The 25,069-nt window shown below is 40.3% G+C and overlaps 4 protein-coding genes across 8 annotated transcripts in view; 2 read left to right on the plus strand and 2 right to left on the minus strand.

Annotated features, from left to right (window-relative positions):
• Positions 1–1,730: 1,730 nt before the first annotated feature.
• Positions 1,731–8,165, plus strand: LOC111872463 (deoxynucleotidyltransferase terminal-interacting protein 2). Of its 2 annotated transcripts, none has more exons than XM_023866410.2 (5): positions 1,731–2,378; positions 4,616–4,676; positions 5,186–5,402; positions 5,562–5,726; positions 7,890–8,165. In XM_023866410.2, the coding sequence occupies exons 1-5, from the start codon at positions 2,102–2,104 to the stop codon at positions 8,094–8,096; spliced, it is 927 nt and encodes a 308-aa protein (XP_023722178.1). In that variant the 5' UTR covers positions 1,731–2,101; the 3' UTR covers positions 8,097–8,165. The 2 variants fall into 2 exon arrangements, with proteins under 2 accessions (XP_023722178.1, XP_023722177.1); XM_023866409.2 differs by having other exon boundaries at positions 1,733–2,378; positions 5,180–5,402.
• A 1,067-nt stretch (positions 8,166–9,232) lies between these two features.
• On the minus strand, positions 9,233–15,757 carry LOC111872471 (estradiol 17-beta-dehydrogenase 8). 2 transcript variants are annotated; one of them, XM_023866423.2, is made up of 6 exons: positions 15,430–15,757; positions 14,933–15,049; positions 14,171–14,370; positions 12,975–13,156; positions 10,916–11,043; positions 9,233–9,787 (listed from the first exon to the last, which is right to left on the minus strand). In XM_023866423.2, exons 1-6 carry the CDS (start codon positions 15,500–15,502, stop codon positions 9,705–9,707), a joined length of 783 nt encoding a protein of 260 aa, XP_023722191.1. In that variant the 5' UTR covers positions 15,503–15,757; the 3' UTR covers positions 9,233–9,704. The 2 variants fall into 2 exon arrangements, with proteins under 2 accessions (XP_023722191.1, XP_023722192.1); XM_023866424.2 differs by having other exon boundaries at positions 15,460–15,755.
• Positions 15,758–15,775: 18 nt separating this feature from the next.
• LOC111872469 (UPF0160 protein MYG1, mitochondrial) lies at positions 15,776–18,241 on the plus strand. Of its 3 annotated transcripts, none has more exons than XM_023866420.2 (2): positions 15,776–15,849; positions 17,122–18,241. In XM_023866420.2, the coding sequence occupies exons 1-2, from the start codon at positions 15,800–15,802 to the stop codon at positions 18,167–18,169; spliced, it is 1,098 nt and encodes a 365-aa protein (XP_023722188.1). In that variant the 5' UTR covers positions 15,776–15,799; the 3' UTR covers positions 18,170–18,241. The 3 variants fall into 3 exon arrangements, with proteins under 3 accessions (XP_023722188.1, XP_023722189.1, XP_023722190.1); XM_023866421.2 differs by having other exon boundaries at positions 15,800–15,934; XM_023866422.2 differs by lacking the exon at positions 15,776–15,849 and adding an exon at positions 15,977–16,245.
• Positions 18,242–18,952: 711 nt separating this feature from the next.
• Positions 18,953–25,069, minus strand: part of LOC111872461 (vacuolar protein sorting-associated protein 13A) — a 113,925-nt gene continuing 107,808 nt past the window's right edge. The window contains exon 67 of the mRNA XM_033754711.1: positions 18,953–24,080. Within this exon, the coding sequence (XP_033610602.1) occupies positions 23,940–24,080 (141 nt within the window). The 3' untranslated portion in view covers positions 18,953–23,939. The remainder of the gene's footprint in view (positions 24,081–25,069) is intronic.

Here is a 25,069-nt window from a genome sequence, read left to right on the forward strand (position 1 = left end):
TCCACCTAGTTACAGACGTTTCGGAGGAACCTGCTACCTCCTGTACATTGAAGATTGAGCCAGACGTTTCCTCCGAAACGTTGGACACGATCTACCAGCAAACGCGGTTTCACATCCCCTCTCCTACCCTGAATATGAAAGCGAAGTTTCCTAAAAAACGATAGTAAATATCCATCAGACAATATGGCGTCACAAACTCTTATACCGTGAAGATGGAGGCAGAAAGTGCCTCCGAAACTGTGCTGACAATCCACCAGATTGCACGAGAACCCATATCACTTAGCCCAAAGTAGGCAATCGCCTGGTTATGCCTACCAATATTCATGCGAACCGAGCAGAGTGGCTCAAGCGGCAATGTTTCTGACTTCTCGGGATGTGCTCAGTTCGAATCTCGGGACACGTACTACTCTGACTAAGGCGGTATACCCCAGTAACCCAGGAAAGTGCCTAATCAGAGCCTCGATTAGGCCACGACCACTACCTTCCACGTCCTTTCCAATTCATTAGTCATTAAATCGTCCTGCCATTTGACACTACACAGCTTGAGATACTGACAGTATCGTTTAATAAACAACAAATAAATGAATACTGAACTCTCCACAACTTCAGAGCTGGCCGATCTCAGCTGAAGGCTGAGTCGATTTGGTTAAGTCCATTAACTGAGGTAGAGACTGTAGGGTCTGCACCAGTCAGTAAAACAATAGCGTCACCTTCCCTTCCTCCTGCAATACAGCTGCAACCACTGCCTTGCCACTTCTTGCCACAGTTCTCGTGCGCAACCAGAGCCCAGGTATAGAAACCAGGCCGGTAACATTCGCACGGGGAGCAGGGATAGCGTAGTCGGTACAACGGCTGGCTACGGGCTGGAAGACCGAGGGGCCAGAATTCGAATGCCGGTAGAGGCAAGATTTTTCTGCTCTCCACGTCGTCCAGACCGGTTCTGGGGCTCACATGGCCTCCTATCCAATGGGTACTGAGGGTGAAGCGACCAGGGCGCGAAGCAGACCACTCATCTGCAGCCAGTGCAGAGTCAAGAATAAGTGGATTTGTATATCCACTCCCCCATGAAAGTCTTCATGGCGTAGTGCTTAATTATTTAAGCACAAGGACAACTTTGCTTCTCAGTAACATTCGTAGGAACTGAGCGGTTAGACAGCAGGCGGGTAGGAGAACCAGGGGGGAAATACGTTGGAGAGGAATACGAAACTACTTGAAGATGTGGAAGGGGGATCAATCTATGGGACTTTTTCCGCGGACTCAGAACACAATGTGTGCTGTTCACTAAACATTACTAGGATGACCAAATTATGATGAGATGGGCGGGGAATATAGCACAAATTCAAACGATTACAGATACATACAAAGTTTTGGTCAGACAATCTGAAGGGATAGAAAACTTACGCGTAAATGAGGGAATAAGGTGTTACTGAACACAGGCTAGATTAAAGCAGCTTAGAATAGCAAACAGTGGCAGCGTCTTGTGAACACGATTATGAACCTTCGGGTTCCTTTATGCATGCCGAAAATCTTCATCGCGTACATGCAACCTCGCCCGGATCGATCTTAGTCGATTACAAAATACGGAAGAATGACTGAGATGGAACACCTGTTGCAGTTATGAAATTGTTCGTCTAAACTGCAGATGGCACAATTGCACAGGAAAGAGTATACGCTGCAAAATGCCTATGCCTTTTTTTGTATTTACCAAAAAAAGAAAAGAAGAAGACACGCTGCAAAACATGCGATCAATGGCTCACAAGTTCACAAGGTACTCATAAGGGCCAGGAGCAGGGCGAAATGATTGTGTTTCATTTGTGTAACACTAAAACCTTAGAGGCAAGGACAGTTAATAGCTTCAAAGCAGCTGAAGATCATTAAGTTTGGTGGAACGCAAACGATAATGTTGGCAACAGTGATCAAGCTTCCAAACCACGTATCATAAGTAACTCACTAACCTAAAACTTATGAAATTGTATTTGTGTGTTTCTACCAGTACTAAACAAGAGGAAATACATTAGAGTTGTTGGTAGTGCGTAATAATTGTTTTATTTGTGATTTGTGGGAATACTGTTTTAACACTGAAGTTCAGAGAAGAGTAGATATGGAAGGCAGTGAAGACGTCCCCAAGAAAACGTGTGGAATTATAAGTAACTCATTTACAGACGACATAATTAATTTGCAAGAAAATGATAATGAATTGTTCAGAATAGACGTAACTGGTCGAGAAAGTAAGAATGATACAAAATGTACCTCTGATGATGATGAAAGCGATTACGCAGCCGTTCGTCGCAATTTGTTCAAAGTGGATACATTGGGTCAAGAAGGGGATACCGAACACCTTGACACTGACTATGAAAGTGACGACAACTGCGTAACAGGTAATATGATTTTCATTAAATATACTTAACGTTTACAGTGTTATGTCGTCATCAAGTATCATTCAGTTACTTAAAAAGAGATCTTGTTACTCTGACACGGCAAAGAGACTACATATGGCAGTAAATGTTTCACGAGAAAATTTGGCACAGAGGAGCAAATTTTATTTCTACACCCTATTTGGTGTGGATGCGGTAATGAACGTCGCCCTCCAATTTTCGCTTTACTTGGGTTTTCATAACCATAATGAATATATTGTGAGGAAATGAAGTTTAATCTTTCAGTCTTAAAGAGATTTTTATGTGCAAATTATATACTGTATTATCTCATCAGTTCCTGATAATTTCTAAAATGAGTTGTGACAGGTCAGGTACATGAGCAGGGCTGGACTTGTTGACCACGGTTTAGTTACTGGCATGAGAACAAGATTTTTTCTTTGCATTCTGTTACATCTTTTATTTGTAACTGACATTACTTCTGCAGTGGCATAATTAATTAGATAACCATCACTGATCTGCTTTGTGGATTAACTGTGGAACTCTTTTTTGGACCTATGTGTTTCTTCTTATAAAAGGCAGAGTTGTCCACGTACCTAATTAAGTCCCATGGCATGAAGATGTATGGGGGAGTGGAAGTGTAACTCCACCAGTCTTAACCTTGGCACTAGATGGAGGTGAATGGTCAGCTTCACACCCCAGCCACTTAACCTCTGGGAAAAGAGCCTGCAATACTGATGGGATAGGAGGCTGGTGGGCCCCAGAGCCGGTTTTGACTCTGTGGAGTAGAGAGAAATCACATGCCCCTGCCAGAAATTGAGTCCTGGTTGTCTAGCTTGTGGCCTGTCACTGTATTGACTGAGCTACTCCAGCCCCTATTTATTGATTATAGTTTCCTGTCATGACTGAAGTGTTGTCCATGATGTGTGCTTCAGTAACATGTATCAGTGATGCTTTACAGTGATTTGCAGTACACTGTTAAGGAAAAGGTAAAGCTATCCATGTAACAGGCTGTGGAGGCCCATAGGGTTGTGAGACATCAAATCTCCCACATTTTCTGGACAGTCACAGGTTGCGGTGAGGTCAGCATCACACACCAGCCGCCTTTTACCCCCAGAATGATTCCTGGAACTCATTTCCAATAAGAGGCTCAGTCGATCCCAGGGCCATAATGTGGCTGGAAGGATTAGGTCAATTGAAAAAATCCAGTGACTTAATCAGGAATCGAACCCGCGACCTTCTGGCTTCTAGCATAATGACTCAATCAACTATGCTCCGTCTGCCCCCTTGCAATACGCTGTACATACCGGAAAGATATTCGTCTCACCGTTTAGTAGCCAGTAGCAGCATGGATAATGGACATTTCGATTTTTGGATTATCTGTTCGTTTTTAATTGTCCATGCTGCCACTTCCCTCTGTTTTTTACTCTGTGATTTTAGTCCGCAAGAGAACTATACCAACCGAGTGAATGCCGGTTGGTGAAGTTAGTGCCAACTTTTGTGGATAGAGGGTGTTGTGTGGTCAGCGCAATGAATCCCCTCGGCCGTTAACTTTGGTTTTCTAGACCGGAGCCGCTATTTCCTTGAAATAGCTCCTCAGTTATCGTCATGAGGCTGAGTGGGCCCTGCTCCAGACCCACTACTTCTCAGAAAAAAATCTGGTAGCACCGGGAATCGAACCCAGACCTCTCAATCTGTAGCCAGGTACTCTGACCACTAGACCACATAGGTGGTCATCTTCCCTCTCTTACCCCCAGATAAGCAAGAGTTCACCCTATACAACAAATATGGAAACCTTAAGCTGCGTGAGATATTGACTTACTGAAAAATATGGTCTTCTGGATTTTAGCACCACATACTCTGCAGACAGCCTGATGTTTCTGATGAACATACCACAACCATCTTCAGGGTTCAAAAGTTAGCCAAGCAAGAAATGAGGAGAAGCAGGTGGCATTACAACCCACAAGATCACACTTCTCATAGTCACTACTATGAGAACATCAAATCATACTGACCCATTCTTGGGGACCCAAATTTATGGAATCATTTGGGATGGGGAGGAGGTTGCAGACAATGTATAATTACATATCATTTCATTCTGTTGTGCCCCAAGAGGAATACAAAATATTGATCATGCAAGAAAATGATGGAAAGCTGAAGTGCAAACAGGAAGATTTCTGATGCCCTGAAATGGAGGTGGAGACGACAGTTTCGTTTATGATCACCTGAATTTTTCTTTTCAGACTTACCTCTGCCAAAGTTTCCAGTCGTGATAAAAAGACAAGAGACAGATAAAAATTCCAGGTAGGTATCAGTTTGTCCTGCACTTTAAAAATGTACATTTTGACTTGTGGACTACTTGATGATTCTGTTAGTAGCTCAGTCTATGTAGAGTGGAGAACTCCTGCGTATAATTGCATCAGTATTATTATTGAGGTGACTCAATATTGGCTTATTTAATGACACTATTGCAACTACTATTTTTGTTTCTGACGTAGTCGTTCTCAGTGCGCTGCACGTTTCACCAGATCCAATCAGGCAAGGTTTGAAAGGTGTGGCTGGGTTAGTTAAAACTGTCAGCATAACTCCCTCTGACAATGCGGCTCCAGTGATTGCCCTGCTACTCCTTGCCGTCCTTCCGCTCTTACATAACCCAGAGGCAATATATATAAACATGGACTGTGCCTAAGATTTGTAAGGTTCAATGTATGATGACTTTGGAATAATGAATCACAGGGTTTTTTTTATTTCTACTTTCCCCCATTCATGCAACCTTTTTAGAAGGTAAAAGAATTGTGAATTCTTAGTTCTAGTTCCAGAAAGGAGGATATAGAAGATTACAACATAAATGAAACATACCTGGACATTCAGTTAATGCGCAAGAAAGGTACGGCGGTAAACGAGGAGGCACGGAAGTTCACTAAAGTTGATGAAGTCTTGAGGAAGAGCGTCATTACACCAGGCTTTGAGAAGCTGGAGTCAGTTCCAGCGTATCAAGAAAGTGACAGAATACTGCAGAAGAAAAGAAAGGTTTGTTTAGGAAAATTTTATTCCTGTTTTGGTTTCTTAACTGAAAACCAGTCTGATGAGAGAAAATACACAGTCACATCCATGGCACTTGCCAGATTACTTCCAGTAGGAACACACTCATGTATATGGCACTTACTTACTTACTTATTATTTCTACAGAAAGAACGAGAGCGCACTAAAGGAAGCAACTGGTTCAACATGCCTGCCACAGAAATGACTGATGAACTGAAGAGTGAGTTAGAGGTTATACGGATGCGATCAGTTCTTGATCCAAAACGTTTCTACAAGAAGAATGACCTCAAAGTGTTACCTAAATATTTCCAAGTAAGTATGCTTACAGTGAATTGTTTTCAGCAACATTCTCTTCGAGAGGCATTGTCGGCTCGATTGACCCTTCTCTTGCGTTACTGGTAAGAACATTCATTGCTGACTTTTTCTGATTCAGAGATCAGTAAAACATCTGTGGGTTTTCTGAGAACTGATACCCTTTCTGACTGACATTATACGTGGGGCAATCCAAAAGTTTCCGAAATTTGAATTTTGCGTGCAAATGGTTATGAATACATGGAAATACCGCTAAGTGTCTCCTCACACATCCTTCTTGAATCAGTGTGGCAAGTGGCGTCGAGTTGAGTGGTTGGGTTTATTGTTGGTGAATGTATTTCCATTGTTGTGTTTCCGTGACTTTGCGATTTTGCGATGGCTGACCTGAGAGAGCAGCGTGTCTGTATAAAGTTTTGTTTCAAGCTTGGGAAAACCTCTGCAGAAATGCACCAAATGTTGAAGCAAGCTTTTGGTGAAAATAGTTTAGGCCAGACACAAACTTACAACTGGTATAAGCGTTTTAAAAATGGCCGAACATTGACTGATGATGACGATTGTTTGGGACGGCCATCAACGGGCAAAACACCACAAAATGTCACGAAAGTTAGGGATCTGATTCTGCAAGATCGTAGACTGACCATCCAAGACCTCTGTAACACCTTGGGACTAAGTTATGGTACATGTCAACGAATTTTGTCAGAGGAACCGAACATGAGGAGGATTGCGGTGAAGTTTGTGCCATGACTGCCACAAAATGAACAGAAGCAGCATCGCTTGGAAGTCTGCAGGGAACTTCAGCAACAGCTTCAAGAGGATCCAAACTTTCTTTCGAAGGTTGTCACTGGTGACGAAAGTTGGGTTTATGGCTACGACCCTGAAAGCAAGCAGCAATGGTCACAATGGAAGAGCCCTTCTTCACCTCAGCCAAAAAAAAGCTAGACAAGTCAAGAGCAACATTAAGTCCTTGTTGATCTGTTTTTTTGATATTGACGGGATTGTTCATAAGGAGTTCGTCCCTCCTGGTCAGACAGTCAATAAAGAGTTCTATCGCGATTTTCTAAGGCATTTGAGGGAGGACATGAGGAGAAAACGTCCAGAGTAGTGGCGCATGAATGACTGGGTACTCCACCATGACAACGCACGACCGCGTACGGCTTACATTGTGCAGGAAATTTGGCTAAAAACAAGATATGGCAGTTGTTCCCCACCCACCGTACCCACCAGACTTAGCTCCATGCGACTTCTTTCTCTTCCCCAAGATGAAAATCAAGTTGAAGGGGCGAAGATTTGATACAGTTGAGGAAATTGAAGCGGAAATGCAGATGGTACTAAACACCCTAACAAAGAAAGACTTCCAGGATGCATTTGAAAAGTGGCAGAAACGCTGGGATCGGTGTATGCGCCCCCAAGGGGACTACTTTGAAGGTGATGGTGCAGAATAAGATATAGGTAAGATGTAATAGTTTTTATTAATATATTTCGGGAACTTTTGGATTGAACCACATACAATATGAACAACAGTCTATTAATATAATCATAACTAAGCAACTAACTGTATAGAGCGAGTCATCCTTGAAAAGCTAACAGTTGTTCAGCTACTCAAGAAATTCCCAGCATTTTATAGTATCGAAAGATTCATTACCATATTGGATTTGAGATTCTTACACTAGTTTAGTGTGGTGAAAGTCAAACAGCACTGTGAATGGAACATGTCACCTCTGTCTTCATGCTGCTTTGTTATTGTTTGATAAATGCCAACCAGACTACACGGTGTCACAGCTAAGAAGACAGAAATCTTCAGTCACCACTGCAAGAACCTCAAATATCACTCTGTAGGTTTTGTTTCGCAGGAAAGGGCCCCTCAGGATTGTGGAACGTAAAATGGGCTGCATGGATTAAAAACAGTGGTAACTTAATGTGTCAGTTAACAATACTGTCTTCTGGAATGTGATGCCACATAGTTCTGTAGTTTATGAACGTCTCAAGAGTAAGAAACTGCCTGCATCCTCAGAGGTCAAAGAGTAAGCCAAGCTGCTTGCTCAGCTTATTCTTCAACAGTGAAGATGGAGGCAGTATGCTTTCCTGAAATGGTGGTAAACTTCCACCAAAGTACAGGCTATCATATCCCAGAGGACCACTCTTCATAGTTACTGCTGGTTGCAGGTTGGTAAAGTGCTTGACAGCCCTGCAGATTTCTACCACAGCAGGGTGCCCAAGAAGGAAAGAAAGAAAACCATAGTGGATGAGCTTTTGGCAGATTCACAGTTCAAGAAGTACAACAAAAGGAGATACAAAGAGATAATTGAGGAGCGAAGGAAGACTCATTACAAAGCTCACATTCATGCCAAGAGACTGAAACGCAAGAAGTGACCGGAGGTCACTGTATATATTGTCAAGTCCCTTTGCACTGATATAATAAAATAAATTTATAGAAAAATATACATATGGTATATATTCATTCTCATTTAAAAATGCCATATANGACATAATGTATTTCCTGTGAGATACAAACTGGATATAAATTTTATTACTTCAAAGGAATTCAGTCTTTAAAGGGTTAATTGCACATAATTCATACACCAAAATATATTCCCCTAATCTCTATAGTTAAACATTTGTCTGATGTATATAAGATCTTAAGCTTTTATCATGACTGCACTAAAATCTTGGGTAATCAGTGATATCAACCCTGATAATGAAATGGTGTAGGTCTCTGGAACATTGGATTTTAACTGAACCTTAATGTAGCTGATGGCCCAAGGTGATGTTAATGCATTTCATATTCACAGTGGTCTAAAATAATGAAGTACTTTGTTTTAGTATATGTGAGATAAGATTTGAGTCCTTTTGTACTCTGGTCTCAAATGCAATTGCTGTATTAGCTCTTGATCATGACTACAGTACTTCGGCAAGTTAATAAATGGCAGGGGAGAACCAAAGTGCTAGGAGAAAAGTCTCACCCAGTGCCACTTCGTCAACCACTAGTCCCTTATCGACTACTCTGGGAATGAGCCAGGTTATGCACAGTGAAAAGCCGGTGGTGACTAACTGCCTAAGCTAAGGCATGACCAACAGGAGGTTTCATCACCACTGCCTTCAAATAGGTCAGTACAGACAGGATAACAGTGAAGTAAAGTAAGTTACAAGTAAGTCTGCGCCATAGCTCAAGCAGTTAGTGACTGGCTTTCCACCACAGCAGCCCGGATTTGATCCTGGGTCTGGTCAAATTGGATTTGTGGTGGACAAAGTGGCGCTAGGGCAGGATTTCTGTGAGACTTCGGTTTCCCATGCCAATCTTCATTCCACCAATTGCTCCACAATCACCCTCGCCTATCATCTGGGGCTGGTACAATAGGCCAGAAGTGGCCGCAGTACAAGGGACTTAGTCCCACCCCACAAGCATTAAAAAAAAGTTACAAGTAAGCAATAGCACAGTTGGTTGAGGAATTATGCTACAAGCCGGAAGATCGTGGGTTCAGTTTCTGATAAGGTCATTGGATTGTTCAACTGACCTAATCGTTCCAGCCTCACTATGGCCCTAGGGTCGACTCAGCCTCTGACAGAAATGAGTACCATGAATTCTCTTAGGGGTAAAGGATGGTCGGTGCATAAGACTGACAACCTCACCACCATCTGTGAGCAGACTGTCTAGAAAATTTGGGAGCCTTGATGTATCACAACCCTATGGGCCTCTATGCCCAGTTAGATGCAAAGTTCTGATACACTGTGAAGGCCTATATCAAATATACCTCAGACAAGGAAGACTGTAATATAACTGTGATATAATAAATGAACGATAGGAGATGTATACAAAAACGTTTAGGAAGCACATCTGTTACATCAGCAGTCACAGTACACAGTGCGTGGCTATCTTTAAATGTTCTATTTCAGTCGAACCTGAGTAGTTCTTCGGAGTGATATTATTTCAGAATACATATATATCTTTATTTCAAATGAGGTAGTAAGACTACATAGGCATTACCCCCCAGTAACTTCAATAGATGCTCCATTTATGTAGGAACTTCTGTCAGAAGCCAGAAAGGCAATTACTTCAGCTACTTCTGTAATTCAAATAAAAATATGAAGCATTAACAACACAAATTTGATTTCTTTAGGTGCATTTACATGTCTGAGGAGTGCATATTAAAACTCCTCTGGCTGTATGCATGGAAAAACTCATGAACTACATGAAAGATTTTCATTAAATATGATTTTTAGGGGGTTTTATTAACATTTGTCAGCAGATTCCATTCTTAGTTATAATCAGAGAAAAATAAAGAATACTTTATGTGAAGACCTAAGGATATTTCTGTGCCATCTGGAGCGCAACTTGCTAATGTTTATCACAGTGAAAAAATATTTTGAATAAAAGGTGTAGAAATAATGAAATACATATAGGATTTGAGGTTTTTCACACCAGTGGTCATGAAGAGATCCACATTCTGAGATGTAACGTTGTGTAGTCCATTGAAAGTCGACTGACATTTTGGAGGAGCGCGTTGCATCCGAAACATAAGTTGACTTTCAACAGACTATGGCATTATATCCCTTTACTTTACCTTTGTATGGCATTATATGCCAGAGATAGAATTCTTCGCATTTTATTTTGAATGCAGTTCTTCAGTGTCTTACAGTAGCAACATAATTAAGTAAACAAGAGTGAACAGACCGAAATTCTTTCATTATGTGTATATTTCCAATTTTTGTCTACTTCGTTTTTGGTTCAGCACTGGATTCTTTTTTTGCTGATGATGGTGATGGTAATGCCTAACTGGATAAAGAACTGAAAATCACCGAAACTGGAGAGGATGCATACAAATTACAGTGGAAACTTATTGATATTGATTCTACCCTTGGATATTTCTTCCTTATGGATGTGGACAATGTTGCTGACATTTCAAAGGTCCATGCTGCCTCCATCTTCATGGCTGAAGTTCACAGTCCTGAAGATGAAGGCAACAGGTGCCAGTGACATGCCAGTCAAAATTGCCCATATCCACAAGGTACAAAGATCCAAAATAAACATCAGCGTCAAAACTGAACCACCATTAAATCCAAAAATGAGTAATTATATGACCTGTACAGATCATAATGTTCCTTCTTGTGTATATCCTCAATTATTTGCCAACGTCAGGACTGTTAGGTCCAATCTTTCCCCTATCTCTTGACTGAAACGTGTGGCCACTCACCTTCAGGCTTTCCCATGCGGCGCACTGCTATGAAAGGGATAATCTTCTGCAATACTTTCTCTGGAACAGCATCAGTCATTGGGCTCCTGATGAAACCAGGAACTACAGCATTACATCGGATACCAAATCTGAGATATAAAAGAAAATCTGTGGAAAGACATTGCATATACTTCCTTGTATACCATTTGTTCAGTTTTATTTATGATGGTGGTCTCCATAAATGACTAAATTTAATTAAATGTCATTATAACTACAGCAAGAAAATTAGCCATTTTGTGTTTTGGGGCCTACGCAGGAACTGTTGAGCCACCGAGCCCTTGGGGCATGCGCGCAATGTGAGAGTTGCAGATTGTATTGGCGTGTTGCTAGGTGGCAACTCTGTGAACGCTTGGATTACGCAACAGGAGGTGCGAGTGACATCACATACCCCACTCATCCCATAACTACGCAACGCTCGGTAAACACCTCTCCACACTAGGCCGTAACGTCAAGCAACAGAGGAGGCCGTGCAGAGACTATTGCTAGGCACTTGATAAACACAACATCACACAACAGTGGTAGCTATCACATAACTGTTTTCTGTGTTGTCAGTGTGGAAGCTACATAACGAGGAGTATTCGTCAGTGTAGAACCAGAGAAACCCTGTGTGGAGGCGGGGTTGAATACCTCCACCGTGACCCTGCGAGTCATAGGAGGCTACAAAAAGGGAAGTCTCAAATCTGAGACAGTAAAATATGGTTGCGAGTCCCAAGGGACTTGGACCCAAGAAAGACTGTGCTGGCAAGGGCCAGCAGCATATACAAAAGACAGACCCGTCCTCTCGTCAGAGAGGGCACCCCACAGAAACAAGACCATAACTGTCAAATGGTAATAATTAATATCTAGTTATGAGCCCCAGATGGGCTCGACACCAAGACTTACTGACTGACTGACCATCAGATGCAATGTGACTTTGACTTTGTAGAACCAGAGAGTGTTGAGAGCAGTATTCAGTATGAGTTGAATTCCAGCAGCTATGAGTTGAAGAAAGCAGTCTTCTGGGATTTGGCACCGTGTATATGTGGTGTTAACTGACGTTTCGGAGGAACGTATCGCCTCCATCTTCAGGGTAGAAGAAAAAATATAAGAAATCTGCAAGCGAAGAGACCGTGAGAACCGGTAAAAGCAGACTGTGTGGAAATATACACAGCTATGTGAGAGCAGAGAGGGTAGGGGGGAAGGGCAAGTATACAAGTGAAAGCACTAGTGTGGGAGGGGTAGGGGAAGGGAGCTGGGACAAGCGTGATTTTTGTGTAGGGGAGAGAAAGGCAAGGTTAAAGGCTGGGCACAACCCGTAAGCTGAGGGGGGGGGTTGTTATGTTGGTTGGTCATGGCCTGTGTGGCCTTCTGGATCTGGCGTCATATCCCGGTGGGGGTTTTTTAAGAGAACAGATGAGAGGTTTCCAAGACTTGCTGAGAGCAGCTATGAGTTGAGTTGTATCAAGTGAATGGAAGTGACTACAGCAGAAGAAGTAATTGGGACAATGATTTTGTGAACTGTGTAAGTGTAAGAATGAGTGTACAATAAATTCGCTAAGATCCAAAATGGCATGAAGTTATTTGTCACATGACAAACACCCAGCACATGACAATATGAATAAAATTGGTCCATACATGCATGCACTAGCAAGGTAAGCATACATACGTGTATATACAATACACACAGCATTTCAAAATTCACTCCTTCCTCCTCCACAGAACTATGCTGCAAATGTGGCTTCCATCCCATTCAGCAGTAAGCAGTACACAATCATGATACACTGTCAGTAGATAACCATCAAAGCAACTAACAGAAACAAAGGAAGACACTGAATGTTACTGTCTTCTGGGATCTTATGCCAAGTAGTGTTGTAAAATGTTACCAATGTTTTGGGGGAAACTGCTGCCTCAATCTTCAAGGTAGAACAGATGCTGGTACCTTTCTACTAAACAACACAGCATTACATCCCAGAAGGCAGTGGCAACCTTCCACATTCAGCACCCTGAAAATCTCAAATCTCACTGACGCTTTGACACTTACTGTCCGAATTCCTTGGCTGCTGTCTTAGTGAATGCTTCCACCCCTGCCTTGCTGGCTGAGTAGTTACACTGTCCTATGTTGCCAGTTTTCCCAACAATGCTTGCTATATTTATAATGGAACCTTCAGAGATTTTAGCATCAATCATAGCTTTCACTGCAGTTTGCACCACCAGAAAAGTACCCTGCAAAGATCCACAAAACATTCAATCACATATTATTAAACAGCAGTCCAACAGCATACAGTAAAGGTTCCAGTGGGGTACCTAACTAATGCCATGGAGCTCAGTCCTTCTTGGGAAGCTAACAGTGATTCAGCTAGTCAAAAAAACTGAGCTTCATTACCATCATTGCAAGAACGTATCAGTGGTCCATGTCCTGAAACATAAGAATCCAATCCACGATCTCGCATACTATTTTTTCATGATCCATTTTAATATTATTCTCCAATCTATGTCAAGGTCTTCCAAGTGATTGCTTTCCTCCAGGTTTTTCTGAATAGCATCTGATAAGCGTTTCCCAACTCTCCCATCCACAACATTTGCCTCACCCATCTTCTTCACCTTGATTTGCTCATCCTAATACCTAATTTGATCAAAACAGTTGTAAAATGAGTTTACAGAACCATAACCGATCATACAGTTAAGTTTACAGTAAACACAACTTATCTTTAGAACTTGGATCTCAAATAAAAATTTTACAAACATGACTCACATGCTGTTTCTGCACCATCTGTGAGAGAAAGTTGCAAAGTTTCACTTAACATTTAACAGTCTGTAGATGGCTTCACTGCTTGGTGTGAATGGTGTGAATTGTCATAATGCCAGTTCATACTTATCCATGATGCCGGTCACCATGATGCTGCTGGGACAGGCATGGAAGGAGAAAGAATGGCTGTTTGGACATTATATGATGTCTGTTGAATGAACTTCAGGTCCTGTGAAGCTTACACAGCTTTCCCTCACATGTGGTGCAAAACAGTATGTGTACCTTGTTTCTAAAAAACTAAGTCTCAAGTTCTTGCCACCTGTACTTTAAGGTAAATTTCACATATACAAATTAATCTCACACATTTCCTATCAACTGAAATGAAAATAAAATATTAATAAAATGTATATCGTAACAAAAGCCATTTTAATTGGTAATTTCTGCAATTGTGACTGCTGCATTTATAAACCGTTGAGTATGGAATATACTACCTTCAAATTGACATCTATAACTTTCTGAAACCACTTTTCATCCATCTTAAGGAGGAAGTTATCACGGGTAATTCCTGCAGAATTTACTACCACTGATGGAGGCCTAGAATAATGTTTGATGACATCACTGATAGCCATGTTGACACTCTCTGCCATGGACACATCAACAGTGACAGAGATGTGATCATTAATCCAAACATCTGCAACAAATCAGATAAAACAGAAGATACAGCAGTTAGCTTCCCACATAAGGCCAGGTTTTGATAACATGTACCCGTCTAATGTCCCTATTGACATGGATTCGGCACCCCCACCCCCCATCCTTTCTCCCTCTGGATGGGCACACACCCTACTCACTTTGCGCCATGTAGAGTAAAGCAGCATGCACCTTTGAAACACTGAAAACAAGTACCCACTTCACAGAGCAAATACACAGGAGCAAAATGATCAATAATTAGGGATATTACTACTCAAATGAACTTGCTCGATCTGGAGGGTAAACCCCAGCCCATATTGCCAGTCTGTGGGCTTAGATCTCAACCCAGGATATCCTGCACATAAAAGAGGAGTGATGACAAGTCAATTGTTACATTCGATGGAATCTATGTAATATAGTTATATATGATTTCTTCATGACAGTACAGTCTATTTATTACAAACAAAGCAGTCAAAAGCCAACAGTTTGCTTTTACTAAAAATGTTGTTCCATACTGGAGGATGCAAATTGGCAACACTGTCTATGGAAGCTTAAATCATATTTACTTGACAAGAGGCCTTGAGTCTCTTGAGCTGCTATCCCATTCTGATCTGCAGCAATGACTTTTGCTCCTTCCCTAGCCAGGACCTGACACACCGCACGTCCAATCCCACTGCCAGCACCTGCAAGCAACATGGGGCAACATGATAAAATAAATTAAGATCAATTTTAAGAAGTTACTCAAGTGTATGTGGGTACAGATAGATACACATGCAAGTTGGATTGTATGGGTGTGATGCAATAAAATGAACATTATACCAGAACACGTAGAACAGCAAAAGAATGGAAACATAACATTAATGAGGAGATAACTTGAATCCCGGCGGCATGTCTTTTTATGGAAGCCCTGTATGAAGTTACAGTTTATATCCCCAGCTTTTGGGTTAGTGACATATTTTCAGCCATTCTGGATAAATCTTTTAACGTTTTGGTTACGTATACTAGTGTGGTGGATAGGTTCAATGGGATATCTGGGAAGACACCAACTGTTCATATTGCACACCTCTTTTACCTTCAACCAGTTGCCACCCACCTGTGACGAACGCTATCTTCCCTGCCACTATTCCTCCCCCCATATTTAATTTTAATTCACCGCTGAACTAGAAACAGAAATTCAGAAATTGCCACTGTCAATGGATGTGAACTTTGATTTTTGACTGTTATCGGCTCCCTGGCGCCCTAGAGTAACTGTCGCCCGAAGAGTAATATTAAAAAATGACGAGAAATGTCAGCTATATTAAAATTCAAATTAATTAAGACATAAATATCATCAAGAAACGCAAAAATTAGTCTTCAACTGCCGCGCTCGATTTGAGTACCATGTTCACAGCCTGTTATATTAGAATTACTGTAATTTTGTTTAATGCTTGGGCATGTTGAAACGACTGCTGAGTGGGTTGTCGGTGATCGCGAGGAACGCGAGGTATATATAACGGCGTTTCACTGTAATCAGTGGTTTTAAGAATTTATGTCAGAAGTTAGACCTATATCTTTGTACTTTAAACGCGGTGAGTTTTCTATACTTAACACACAAAATGTGCGTGTGTGTAGCAAAGTGGAGAATAGAGCAAAAGCAAATTTCAAAAGTGAGGTTATGTAATCGAATGTTTATGTGTATTTACATGTAATCGGCACAAATTTTGAATCTTTAGTGTAATTCTTAGGGTTCTACAGATCTTCTGAATCCGCATAAAGCTATAATTCAGTTTTTGCAAGATTCGGTATAGTTTATTTAATATGACACGTGAGGGAAATTTTCCTCGTTTGTTTAATGTAAACATATAGCCAATAGAATTCATTGCTGTACTACTGTTAAAAGGTAAAGTTGTCCCTATGCGTAACTATTAAGCACTAAGCCATGAAGGTGTATGGGGGAGTAGATGTATAGATCCACATTTTCTTGACCTCGGCACTATCTGGAGGTGAGTGGTCAGCTTCACGCTCCTGCCGCTTTACCCCCAGGGAAAGAGCCCCCGGTACCCATTGGATAGGAGGCTGGTTTTACCCCAGAGTAGGTCTGGACAACGTGTAGAAGAGAAAATTCTTGACCCTATCAAGACTCGAACTCCGACCCCTCAGTCGTCCAGCCTGTAGGCAGTCGCTACTGTTAAGGAACATCAAAATTGTGCATGTATCGGAAGTAACAAAAATTCAGCATTTGAATTTCACACTCATTTAAATATGTGGTCTGACAGAGTACAGTGATCCTGTTCACTTCCCAAAGCTCCAGATAAACGTATAACTTGACAGCACTTTGTCTTGAACTGGCATGATAGTGAAATCTCATTACAGACGTTTCTGTGTTTACCAAATTTCTCATCAGTAGAAACAGCTGGATTTACCTAGTATCACCAAATTTTGGTGTTTCTTGTTACTAGAAAAAAAAAGCCTAACGAGGGCTGTGGAGAGAATAGTTAAATCTGAGACTACAGATATACTTTCCACCAATGTCAAATTACTTGTGGAAAGTAAGCAAATATATTTCTGGAATTCTTATCTCTTACCTTCCCAACCTGACCAAAATAATACATGTGTAATGTAAGAGGAATAATGTGTAAGCACCCTGGAAGGGCGTAGCAACTTGTATTAGTAGTAATAGAAGGACTTTGGCAGCGATAATGATGGTTTTATTTTTACTGATGCCTTTATATATTAACCAAGTATCCCTAGTTATGTGTATCGCATATCTTTTCAGGCATTACTGTGCCAGCAGGATGGTAGGAGAGCTTGGAGAAAACCACAGGGAAACAAACATAAAAATTGGAACCCACAATGGAGTCTTCCACTGTGATGAAATATTAGCATGTTACATGCTGAAAAGAATTCCACTGTATCAGAATGCGGAAATTGTACGAACACGAGATCAGAATATCCTAGATGCATGTGACATCGTTGTAGATGTTGGAGGAGTATATGACCCAGCACGTCATCGTTACGATCATCACCAGCGGGAATTTGAAGAGACAATGAATTCTCTCACTCCTGATAAACCATGGAAGACAAAATTAAGCAGTGCTGGTCTAGTATATCACCATTTTGGTGATAAAATAATCAGAGCTGTTCTTGGGGATGAACCCTGTGATGATGCTGTCAGGAATGTGTACAACCAAGTGTATGAGTACTTCATTCAAGAAATTGATGGAATAGATAATGGCGTTCAGATGTTTGATGGGGAACCAAATTATAGAATCACAACGAACTTAAGTTCTAGAGTTGGTAACTTTAATCCAGCATGGAACAGCAATGTTCAAGATGAAACTGAAAGCTTTTACAAAGCATATGAATTAGTCGGAAAAGAATTTGAAGATAGAGTAAAATCTGTGGCCAATATATGGTGGCCAGCCAGACATCTTGTAAGACAGGCCTTGGAGAACAGATACAAAACTGACCCTTCAGGAGAGATAATTGAATTTCCTGATGGAAGAGCCTGCCCTTGGAAGGAGCATTTGTTCCAGCTGGAGAGGGAGTTGAAACTTGAGCCCAGTGTGAAGTTTGTCCTGTTCAGTGACAGTAATGGCAGTTGGCGAGTTCAGGCTGTACCTATAGCTGTTGGAAGTTTCATTTGCCGACTCTTTCTTTTGGAGGAATGGCAAGGCTTGCGAGATGAAAAACTGTCAGCAGTGTCTGGAATTGGTGGTTGCATATTTGTTCATGCAACAGGATTTATAGGTGGTAACAAGACACGAGAAGGAGCACTTGATATGGCTGTCAAGTGTTTAAGAAAAAGAGATGCTATATTATAAATTTGCACTTAATTGTAATGAATTATGTGAATCTCATTAAAGTAAGAATAAAGTATGAAAATGTTTTTGTGATTTTATGTTTACTTTCATGCCACACAGCTTTTAACAGATCTCTACTGCTAGATTTATTGTTCATTACTCTCACTTGATCACCTCAATAGAAGAAAATTCTTACCCTGTATCCAGCCCACAACTTAAGAGACAGAATGGGCTGTGTTACCTGGTCAGGGATATCCAATGCCTCAGGGGAAGATGACAGATGAGTATGAAGTAATGATAGAATCACTGACAGAGAAGATTTGAAACAACTTGGAAGAACCTTCTCCAGAGCCAACATAAATCTCACATGAAGTTACCCAGAACTGGGTCTGCGCCATAGCTCAAGTGGTTAGTCGCTGGCTTCCCACTGCAGCGGCCCGGGTTTCCCCTGTCAATCTTCATTCCACCAAATTCTCCATCATAATCACCCGGGGCAGGTACAATAGGCCAATCAGTGGCCACCGTGCCGAGTGGGCCCAGCTGGACTCCATCCCCCACTAGCGAATTAGAAAAAATTAATCACCCAGAACTGAACTGAATGCTCTGTGATGAAAAGCCACCATCTAACCACCTGAGGTGTGGCACACCCATTGAAATATATGAGAAACTCACCAGCTAGTTCCAACATTAAGAATGGTTGGAACAATACCTCTGTTCCCTCCACAAATCTTCATGCTGTGATGTTTAATTGAGCACTTACTTTTGCAAATTGATGTGTTTTACATACCACATTCATTAGACACCTGAATATTATAGTTCTCCAAATTTATTTTCCAAATGAATACACTTAAATCTGAATAACATCTGCAGTTCATATATTCATGTGTTGAGTCACTAAACAAATTAGTTGTGTGGTAAAATAGCTGGTTTTCAGCCTGGAGGCTTCCAATTACTAAGACTCTAGCCTTCCCAAAAACTTTAGGCAAACACCAGGCAGCACTTGGTAGAAAGACCCCCCACCCACCCACCTGAATACTTAAGAAATATCCCTGAGGCAGGTAATATCACTTACAGAACAACATGTGCTTTAAATGTTCAGAGTAACATAGTTTGGAAAAGAAAATTTTATATGGAGACCCACATTTATCTCCCATCCAACTTTCTAACAATACACAACTTTAATGGAGAAAGCATGAAAAGTTATGTCTTCTGCTTGAGGATAATTTGAGAAGAGGATACAGTGGTAAATACTGGAACTGAAGAAAATGGAAATAACGAGGGTGCAGAAAATATGCAGTGATTAAATTATACATATAATATAGAAGGGGGAAATGAGAAATGCATATGACATTCTGGATGTAAAATGTCAGGGGGCATGGTCACATGGGAACATAGGCATAGATGACAGGATAATATTAAAATGATTTTAAACAAACAGAATGTGAAGTTTGAGATTGGAATGAACTGACTCAAGGGAATATTCATTATCTTACAAGATAGGCAGCAAAAATAAATTGTTACTGCTCTTTAAACAGCTGAAATGTCAGGTTTCAGGCTTTTAGATATTGTCTCATATATATATAATCACATATGTACCAAGTTCTAGAAGTTTCTGCCACATTACAGAAACCAAGTGTTATCTTATTCCACACAGCTACCTCTCGGATGGTTCACACATTACTAATTGGTCATACCACTCTTTGACATCTTGCCGATAACTAAACTACAAACAATATAGCAAGTGATATTCCTAGTATTTTCTGTTATTTGTATGGTAAACTGTGACTGAGTGTATGTGCAGATTATGGTGCTTTCACATCGTGGAGGAAGGAAACACAACCTTTATCTGCCGATATTCAGGTTTAACTATTCTGCTTAGGCTGAACATGAAATGATTAATGTCATGGGAGAGCAGGTAGTGATGGTTCAGACCATTCTCAGAATTTCATTACTAGCTTGTGTAAGGTGAATGCAGCCTGCCTGTCTCCTTCCTAACCCACTTGGCACACTGCCTGTTAACACAGCTAACAGCAAAATCATTTGGAAACAGTTATGAAAATAATCTGTTTCCCATTTTCAGCACCACTGATATCTCACAGATTACTGTTCCACATGGCTCAGATGCATGCTGAATTGTACATTCATTTTATAAACATATAAGAACAAAATACTGACTAGAAGGGTCACTACCAAGCCTGTACATTTTGAGTAACTAGAATTGATGAAAACAATGAAAATAAAATACAACTGATGACACCTACAAAGTACAAGACAGTGAAGTGTCTTACACAACATCCTGAAACTTTTGTTACTAATTTCACCTAAAACAACAGCAACCAGAAAATAACCTTACAGTTTCCCACAACTTAATTATGTTAGTGCTATTAATACTGATAGTTCACTGAAACTCCACGTCTCACAGAAGTTAATACTAAAAACTTAACCTGGATATTGGACACTGGCACCATTAACTCTTTATGTGTGTTTTCATTGTTGGTCATCATTACAGTACATTAACAGTATTAAAATGCATCTTACATAAATAATGACTGGGCTGAATCAGTGGTGAGTAATGAGCTTTTAGGATAGTAATGAGCCTTCAGGTTAAGTAATATGAAGGAGTGCGCTTGCTATGTAATATGTGACTTTGATTTTGTAAAATTCCTCAAAGGCCCTAGGAAAAGTATCATGGCACTAATATGCATGTTGTCTGAAAATGACTTGTCAGTATCTGAAAGGGCTAAGCATAAAAATAAAATACAGTGCCAATGTACACAGGAACATGCTATAAATTAATAACATTTCATCTGGAAGCTTACCTCCTCATATCCATTAAATTTACATTATATATTACATATGCATATTAAGGATCTGTACAGAATGGTGATTCTCATTTGTAGAGTGATAGGCTTTCAAGATTGATGATTGACTTTTACAGAAGTGATTCTATGGAAATACATCTGCACCAAACATGTGCAACATCAGAAATACTGTCTGTACTTAATGTCATGCTTGTTTGAGAAATATTCATTTTATTCACTGCTTACCTCACACTACTCACTGTTAGTACAGATTAAAATTTTAAGTCTAGAACTGTGAGCAGAATAGAACAAATTAAAATGTAGGTATGTGAAGCATGGTCTATAACTGCAAAGGATAAAATTATATGTGTGAAAAGAAAATTCTGAGGAAGGTATATAAACCAGTAACTGAGTAAGGGGTCTGGGGAGTCACTACCAAACAAGAACTAAGGGAATTATATTAAAAACCCTGATCTAGTAGCCTATATTATTATTCATCATCATGACATTCTCAACTGCTCTCTTCCTTGAAGATGTTGTTCTTTGAAATGTTACTGCTGTCCATAACCCTTGTCAGTAAGCTAAATATATATTGGGCAAAAAGGAAAACCTTCATAATGACTATTTACATTGTATAGACAGTTTTAAAAATAAAGTATATTTTAGAATGAAACTGCAACAGGATGCAACAGTGTAAGACCCATCCAACAGAACACATGATGTTGCATGCCAGAATATTGCAATGTTAATAGTATTCACTACCATAATAACCCCAAACGTTGTTTTTCAGGTTATGACTACCACCTTACAAACAGTTACCTATTCAGCATTCATGATATTTCTGTTTCATGGGACACTACACAACAAATGCAATTGAAGTTTTTCTCTGTCCTATTTGACAAGTGTAGGACTAACACTTAAAACATGTCATGATTCCTCCATTCCATGTCGGCCCTGTCCATCGTCTTCCTAATATCTGACACCATATAACCAATGTAATTGCTCAAGCTTTATTAAAGAAAATGAGAAACAAACTACTTGCATTATTTAGGGTTGGCACATGTGTGATTCTTTTCTCTTCTTCATACCAAATATCCAGTCACTTCACCTGACAGTGCCTTATAGGGATGGTTATGGATGGATTTTGATGAAATTTGCTATGCATATTATACCACTGAAGATAAATTCAAATTTTTAATTTACAGCAATTGATAAGGAAAATAAAGGAGGCAAACAAACTTGTGAGGTGAGAGCAAGATTAGTGCACTACCAAAATTTAGTGACCACAGTAAACAAGAATAAGCAAGATATTATAGGAAGCATAACAATAATAAGAATGGTGTTACTGATGGTAAGCGTAGGAACGGCAGGGACCAAAGAAGTTGCATTAACAAACTTTAGAACTTTGTGGACTCTACATGCATTTTAGTGTGAATTTAGAGTGGAAACAATGATAAAGTCACAGAGAAGGCCCCATTCCAAAACACATAAAAGTCTTGGAACAAATAAAAATTTGGTTGTGAGTCCCAATAGGACCCAGAACCAAGAATAACTATGCTGGCAAGGGCAAGCAGCAAATTGCTGCATTGCAGAGTTGAAACTGTGCATGCTCTGACAAGGAATGCAGCTTTCCAACCTTGTTTTTATACTTTGTGAGGTCAATCATAAATCCTTGTTATGACAGTATTTAATGAGTAGAAGATTTAGGGACCACACTGTGCAACACGAAAGAAAGTTTTCTTTTTATGACAACGCTGTCAGGTGGTAAGAGTCTAGCAGTGACAGGCTATACTTCTATTTCTACAAGGTGGGAGAACTGTGAATCTGTGTACTGAAGTGTAATTTTTATTAACTAAACCACTGAACAGGCCCAAACACTCAAGTTTTCACAGAAACAAGCATGACATACCATGCAGATTGACCCTGTCACCTGTTGGTATAAATTTCATATTAATATGTACATACAGGTATTCCTCATTATATACAAGTTTGAAAAACGTAATTCCATTTTAAGGCAATCAACTAATTTTGACCGATTTCAATTAACAGTGCTCACTTAAAATGCAGATTGCTTGCCAGTCAATTACAGTGACAGGAAGAAGAGGGAGTAAATTGCTTTATGGGTGATGAAGAAGGAATTCAAGTGGTGAATGGGAAATTTGGCCCAGCCACACAACCTCTTCTGTGCATCTACTGTTGCATGAGAAGTCAGAGACTGTGAAGTAACCTAAAGTGAATGATTTTTTTAAGAAGTCACAGCCAGTGTGCCCACCAAACATCTGGAGTGAAATTTTACCATAAGCTTCACTGACCACAAAGGCAAAACTCAATATTGCTGATTTTTCAACCAATTCAGTCTGCTCCTTATACAACCTCAGTGACTGTTTCATCACTGACTTCAACCATCACCCTATATAACTCAACGAAGTCATCCATATCTGATCAGCCATCCATTCATTTAGCAAGCTGTCTCTCTTGTGGTACTGGGGAGTGCTAATTTTGATGATTTCTTTATTGTAGATATAAACTGTTTCTGTCACCTTTTAGAGAGAGAGAGACAGACAGAATCTCTCAGGACAACTCTGCAAGTGATTTGTACTCAGTGGCACAGGCTTTTCTGTGGATTTCAAGGTCATTATGCCATCCCATTCCTTAGCAACATATAGCACTTTCTTTGAAAATAAATAATCATGAACTCAAATTAATCATATTGAAATGACATAAATCTTATTAACATAAGAAAAAGGATGTATTGTACTGCTCAGAGAACCAGTTTAAATAATGGCAAGAATATTCTGATACACTATGTAGCAGACTTCACACATTTCCATTGATTATTATGAGGAATTTATTTTTGATTTATGTAATTTCGCCCTCTGTGATTTCATTTTGGAACACAAGTGTTACATAAATCAAGGAATACCTGTTACACCAATGCTTACACATATGTGCAACAGTGGAGAGTTCTATTCTACCATGAGGTGTGAACTTCACACCTCACTAGGGCATGGTTTGTCCTCCATGTTCAATATCATGACAGTTTCTATCTTGTTCTGCAGCCACTCTAATACAGTCACATCTTGGCACTCAATGTACCTCTCCTCTCCAGAGCAGAAGTTAAAGCTTTCATCCTGTAACAGTCAAAGAACATTCACAATACATATGAAGCACTGATGACTCATTTAAGAACCCATCACCTCATCTTTCTAAATAGTACATAAAAGCTAAAATATTGTTGGCCATTTAGTTTCTAGTGCCTCTAGGTCTGTTCTACAATTCTGGCACCTGCGAACCTAGCCAAGGGCTAGGGCTGAGGTGGGGGAACCAACAGGACAGGTAGGAATTTCAACAGATGAGTGACTATTAGCTTGTCAAGAATCATTCTGGTCTGTAGAATTTGTTAGTTAGGAATGGTAAAGGTAAAGCTATCCCTGTAACAGGCCTTGGAGGCCCATAGGGTTGTGAGACGTCGAGGCTCTCACATTTTCTAGACAATCAGCTCACAGATGGCGGTAAGATTGTCAGCCTTATGTGCCAGCCTCCCTTTACCTCCGGGAAGATTCCTGGTACTCATTTCTGTTAGAGGCTGAGTCGACCCCAGGGCCGTAGTGCAGCTGGAAGGATTAGGTCATTTGAAAAATCCAATGACATCATCAGGAATCAAAACCAAGACCTCTCAGATTGTAGCACAGCCCCTCAATCAACTATGGTTTAGCACTCCTTGTAATTAAGGAGGTTTTCACTTCAAGCCTTGGCCTGTATTTCGCCTATCCCAACTGAGCATTTCATAGTTTCTTTCAGTCAATTCAAGCAAACACTGTGATCACATGTTACAATAGCTAGTTGCTATTCCCCTTATGTACTTCCATATAAGTACTACAAAAAGCCTTACATCAGGGGCTCTCAAATTTGGTGATACTGCAACCCCTTAAAATAATATATAAATTTAAATGACTCCTCCACCTATGCCAGTGAGCAAAAAAGTGCAGTTCTGCACACTGTTGTAGCTTTACAACCACTCTGCACCTATAGTGCACTATTTAAAAAATGTTTCTGTAAAGTCATGAAAAAATTCATGAAATATTTCACGGCCTATATCTACATTTTCCAAAAGCACCTA

This window comes from Cryptotermes secundus, unplaced genomic scaffold (genome assembly GCF_002891405.2).
Source record: "Cryptotermes secundus unplaced genomic scaffold, Csec_1.0 scaffold505, whole genome shotgun sequence".
In the NCBI taxonomy this organism is placed as follows: domain Eukaryota; kingdom Metazoa; phylum Arthropoda; class Insecta; order Blattodea; family Kalotermitidae; genus Cryptotermes; species Cryptotermes secundus.